General features: G+C 31.8%; 1 protein-coding gene across 1 annotated transcript in view; it reads right to left on the bottom strand.

Annotated features, from left to right (window-relative positions):
• LOC106474749 overlaps positions 1 to 4,369 on the bottom strand; it is a 16,562-nt gene extending 12,193 nt beyond the window's left edge. Inside the window, exon 1 of the mRNA XM_022380074.1 lies at positions 3,731 to 4,369. Coding sequence (XP_022235782.1) covers positions 3,731 to 4,224 — 494 coding nt within the window. The 5' untranslated portion in view covers positions 4,225 to 4,369. The remainder of the gene's footprint in view (positions 1 to 3,730) is intronic.
• Positions 4,370 to 5,770: the final 1,401 nt, after the last annotated feature.

The raw sequence follows: 5,770 nt of genomic DNA, 5'->3' as shown, positions 1-5,770 counted from the left end.
AAAAAACCCAGATAAACATAGAGTTTTGTGTGTCACATGGTATGCTGAATGCAGCACTGGTTCAAGTTAGATGTTTGTGAAGTCAAAATACTTAGTCTATAGTTTCATATGCATAAGAAACTCAAATTACAGATATTGATAAGCTAGAATATAAAATAAGGTCTTATTTTTTCTATTTGCCAAGATATTGCTCACATAATAAATCAAACATAGCGGCATTCAACACAGGGCAAAACAGATGAGAATAATTACTCAGGTAGAAGAAGAATGGGAGGGTATGTATAAAGGAAGAGGTCCTTCCAATCACGGCTTAACACATCCATGGCCAAAGCCAAAGGATGTGGAACTGGGGACCAAAAGAGGAAGTTTGGCATTCAATTGAGTGGCAAATGCATACAGCTGGGGAATATCCAAATGAGAACATAACCATCAGAACACCTGGAGGTTGAGAGACAACTTGGTGGGTAGAATCTTGTTGGTATGGGCCATACAAACCACGACAAGATTGAGGGCACCCGGTATGTGACTAGCCAGCAAACAAATTTGATGGCTGTGAGCACAGAAGAGTAGGTCTAGAGTGCTGAAATATAAGGACCGGGATCAAGTGTCCCCTTGTCAGGTAATGTAAGAGACAACAGTCAAGTTGTTGGAATGAATCACAACTGCCATGCACTACAGTAAGGAGTTCCAAAAGGTTGATATGAAGACCTAACTATTCCCAAGTCTAACAGCCCAAGATTTCCTGTGTACTGCAGTATACCTCCATCTTAACAATGAAGCATCTATGAAGACTTGGATATCCAGACCGAGAGAGGAATAGGTATCCCCACTGTCATGCTGTCCCTGTCTAACCACCAGAGGAATTTGGACTGAAGGGAAACAGGAAGGGACATCTGTAAATATGTAACAGTGGTATTGTTTGTGATTCACACTGCTATATATAAAGTTCTGTGTTTACTAATGTGGGAAAGTAATTTACCTGATCAACGAGAAGATTAGTGTCAAAATTACTGAAACCAAATGTTTCTACTGTTATAGCTTCAAAGCTTTTAATTATCTCTTTACTATCAATGGGATTACCAATGATTAAACACAAATGAATACCTGAACTTCAACTGAAGACACAAGATCAATATTATCCTATAAATTACTATAGTTTTCATTTGCAATAGTTTGATATGCTTTTTTTTTTATGGATACGTACTTTGTTGATAGTAGGTACTTTCAGATTGTTTTGGTTAGAGGATGAATGATATCCACAGACCCAAATTATATTCTGTAACCTTACCAGTAAATGTATATTCAAAATCTATTCTTCTAATGTTTGAAACAAACATTAAATAAAGACACAATGCATGTAATTAAACTTAAAAGATACATGAAAATTTAATAATGGAAAACATTTTCAGCCAACTCTTACACTGCATGATTGGACTCTTGATGAATTGTTGCCTCTCAAAAGTTATATTCCTTCCTTTGTCTATTTTCTCTTGAGAAAGAGAAGATGGGATATAGGTAAGACTTACTGAAGTATAGAAAATTATCTGAGGAAATAACACAATAAAAACTTCAGATTTCATTGTGCTATATTCTGTAGATCATAGGATGAGAGGACAGAAATTTACGATTTGAGAAACACATTAAGCTCCAGTTAATTATAAGCATAACAAAGTGATTGGCTTATGAAAGGAGTTGTCACTGATAATAGCGGAGGCCAGAATTTTACAGAAGTTAGTGGGTAACCAATGATTTCCTGAAAAGTCAAGAGTAGGATCAAATTTTTATTCTCTCAAGGGTAGGTGGGAAGGGCAACCAAATGGTCATTTATTGTCCAAATAATATGTGCACTTACCTCTTTCAGCACGGGGTCAGTCCCTGGGACCAACCTTATAACCATTTTGTGCTTGTTATAGTTTTCATGCTATAACTTTTATATTAGTAAGCGAATGTTAACGAAATTTGGTAGGTTATCAGTAAACATTGCTTTCATATGCAAAGTATCATATTTTTTTTGTTAAGTTTTAAGGTTTGTAAAGCAATGCCTCATGCCTTTTTTTTCACATGTTGCCTATCTAACATGCAAAGTAATTTTCATTTTAAGATTAAAAATACTTTTATGCATTAGAAAATTTTAAAATTTCACATGCAAAATCTTTATAATGTCCAATTCGTTATCAAATATTTCTTAAGAAAAGTTTTATATTTTATCTGTTATTTTCAGTAATTAATATCTGTATGGGTTCAGTAAATTTGACCAATCTCATAACCACCATAAAAAATTAGGAAATAAATATAAATTATGCCTCTTTCATTCTAGAATTAACACAAATTATAACACGAATACATAAATGTTTAGACTAAATAACTTACATGTCATAATATTATACATTTATATATATATATATATTTATTATACTGACCTTTTAGTCGTGCGTGGCTAACAATACAGAAGTTACAATGACGCGGCTCATGTGCACTCATGTTACCCTATCAAATAACATAAAACTGACCTTTGGTCTGTACAAAGTAACTTGTCTTGGCTGTGTTTTAGTAGACTAGTATTTTCTAAATTATACAGTCACATTTCAATTATTATACATTATATATGTATACAGATTATCGCTATTTTGAAATAAGTTCTTATTTTTCTTAAAACATAGAACAGTAAATAGAGAAGTAAAGCAAACAATTATATATTCTCGTTACAACCTTTGCACTCAGTTGCTGCTTGACATAGGTTGCTAAGCCTATAAAAATTTTGCTCGTGGAGAATATGAAACAAAAGGTTTTTTTATGTTTTATATATACATTTGAATAACTGAAAAATCATAAATTACTACATCAATACCATAGAATTCCACTATAATTTATCAAGCTTAGTAACTAAAATGTATTTTAGTCTAAAAAAAATATGAAATTTCAAGCAGACTAAAGACACACCCTACTTTGTTGAAATGTTTGCTCAAAAGAAAGAAATGGCGCCAAGTCCGTTGAAATGGCTGAGAGAGCCACTAGGGAGATATTCTGAGTTTCTGATTGGTTATTCATGTCTAATATATAAGTGAGTGTATATAAGGAAGTGTTTCCAAAAATGGAAAGAGGTAGGCATGGTGCCACTGTGTTTGGTTTATTACATGAGCAATATCTTAGCAAACAGAAAAGATAAGATGTTCTAATTTTATATTTTAGCTTTTCAATATTGGTAATTTGAGTTTATGATTCATACGAAACTTTAGACTTAGTATTTTGACTTCAGAAACATCTAATTTGAACCAATGATACATTCAACATACTACATGAAACACAAAAATGGATTTACATATCCCCTTAATATTTAAATAAAGTATTTGCAAGTTTTAACCCTTTCGAGCTGGTCATGGGTAATAGTCCATGTCATCTTGTTTGTTGACTCGCATTTAACAGTGTATTGAACTTCTATTTCATGAATTTATGTCAAGTTTGGTATCAAACTGTAGATTATAATTCAAATTTTAGTACTATACATTACTCAATTTCTTAATTTAAAAGTAAATATTAAAAATAACAGATAAACATACAAGGGGAAATCGACAAAAAGTAACATGCTGGATGTTAGGTCAGACATTTCTGCAGTAGCAATAATAGCAAGAATATTAGGGTAACAGTGTGAGGCTAGTGTTACTTGAAAGTGGAAGTTGAAACAAATTTACAAAAAGTAAATAAATATCTGATCTACTACTACTAGTACTACTTAGCAAGACTTAAGAAATTACCCGTCTGCTTCTCCTCAGCATATGCATGCTTTTCAGCAGTAATTAACTCTCGAGTTTCTTGGTCAAAATAAAATTTTGGTGGTATAGTATCTATCAAACTCTGAATAAATGCATCTTCCTTCTCAAGTCTTTCCGAAAGTGTTAAAGTTGATAAATTCTCTCCTCCATCTTCGTTAAAAGCTCTAAAACTGTCTTCAAGTTCGACATCATGATTGTCAACATTGGCAATAGTCTTTTTCTTCTTAGTATTATTGTTTATAACTTTCTGTGCGGCTTCTCGTTCTTTCGGTGAAAAATTCATAAATTCTGATGTATGTATTACACTTTCAGTATGCTCTTCATTTCCATTATGATTAAGGCTTAGAGTTAGGCCTAATGTTCCTTTATCCGATTCGTTGAACTTCTGCGAATTAGCATCTGAGATATTACTTCCAACGTTACCTTTTCTTTGTTTATTGTTCTTCATTTTCATTCCAAAAATAATATAAAACGTATTCAGAAACAACTTTCATCAAAATAATATCATAAATAGTACTTAACTTATTCAAGTTCAACTTAAACACGTTATGGAAGAGTGAAGTGTATGACTATTGATGAAAATATTGCAGTTTTCAGATTCCTTTCCTGAAGGTATGAAACACAAAACGGCTCTAAAATTATGTCTCTTCATTATAGGAGGTGGGCAATGTTGTCTAGACCAAAATCCTTCCAACCGAATCTTAAGTAAGTTTTACGCATGCTTCGGAATATTTGTTATTGCTATTAATATCTGCAGAGCTATAAAGTCTTTATATTTAATGCTCTCTTTCCATAGTTTGGATTACGTGAATAATTTATACGAATAACTTGTCATTCTTTTTCTTGGTGCAAAACTACGTTATACTATCTGTACACTGGCCTCCATGATGAGTCAAACCCGTATTTCTATGTTAAACGTTTGTGTACTTACATATGACCTCTCGGGTTACGAAAATTTGTCAAACTTAATTATTATTTATGAATTTGCGAATAATCAATTAAATATTTTAAAAACCTATTTTCCTTTCTAACACTAAAGTCCAGCCAACTTTGCAATGAATCGTTTAATTGTTTGTGATCTTCCGCTTCTAGTACTCTGCAAATTTATATTATAACAAAAATTAATAAACCGAATGCTCTGTCAAGTCCCATCCTTTCTGCTTGTAAAGGTTACAATTTTAAGTCCTTCGGTGCGTCAGCTTTACGTTTATAGACTTATAATGCTAAAATCCTAGTTTGTTTCCCCGTGATGGAAATAATGCAAATATTCCATTGTGTACAGTTATAATCCTGAATATTTTCCCCTTAACTCACTGAAGCTTCATTTATAATAAATTTAAAAGTTTTTATCAAAAACTAAAATATTTCGATACTTGTATTTTTATGGTTATTTAGAACCTTTTGACACATGTGCAGAATGTTTAAATGTTTGCCTACCGCATCCATTTTGTCTTGCTCCAAGGGCAAAATGGTACGAGTAAATTAAAAAACATATATAGAAAACTTAGTTCAAATTGTATTTTATAATTTATTTTTTAAGTAATAATATACTCTTAAATTGCCTCTGCTAATTTGTTTTATTTAATAAAGTTTAAAGAGAAATTTAACAAACAAAAAATCCAAGATATATTTTAGATTGTAAAGTGTAAATAAGCGCTCTCTCTAGGCTAAAACATTTTCTTTTAAAATTGTTTTTATTATTTCCCCTTGCGATTTAACGTTTCCTCTGTCATCTATGATCGGTATTTAAATTTTTTTCTAGTCTTTTTTTTTTTCGTTCATAAAATGGCGTCTGATCGTGTTCAACTTAAAAATTGTTTAAGTGATCTTAGTGGTTAGGTGTCAATTTCAGTACCAGCTCATTCAGTGCACTATATCTCAGTTTGTTAAATCATAGAATGACAAGCGAAGTGCGTAACGAAACGTTGCGTGTTGTATTTTAAAATAGGAAAGTTTGTGGTGCTTATTATAAAATTTGACACTTTAATAATTTGATGTTA

Source organism: Limulus polyphemus, unplaced genomic scaffold (genome assembly GCF_000517525.1).
Source record: "Limulus polyphemus unplaced genomic scaffold, Limulus_polyphemus-2.1.2 Scaffold142, whole genome shotgun sequence".
NCBI lineage: Eukaryota > Metazoa > Arthropoda > Merostomata > Xiphosura > Limulidae > Limulus > Limulus polyphemus.
Note: the sequence above shows the minus strand (reverse complement) of the source record. Positions and strands in the feature narration are given on the sequence as shown.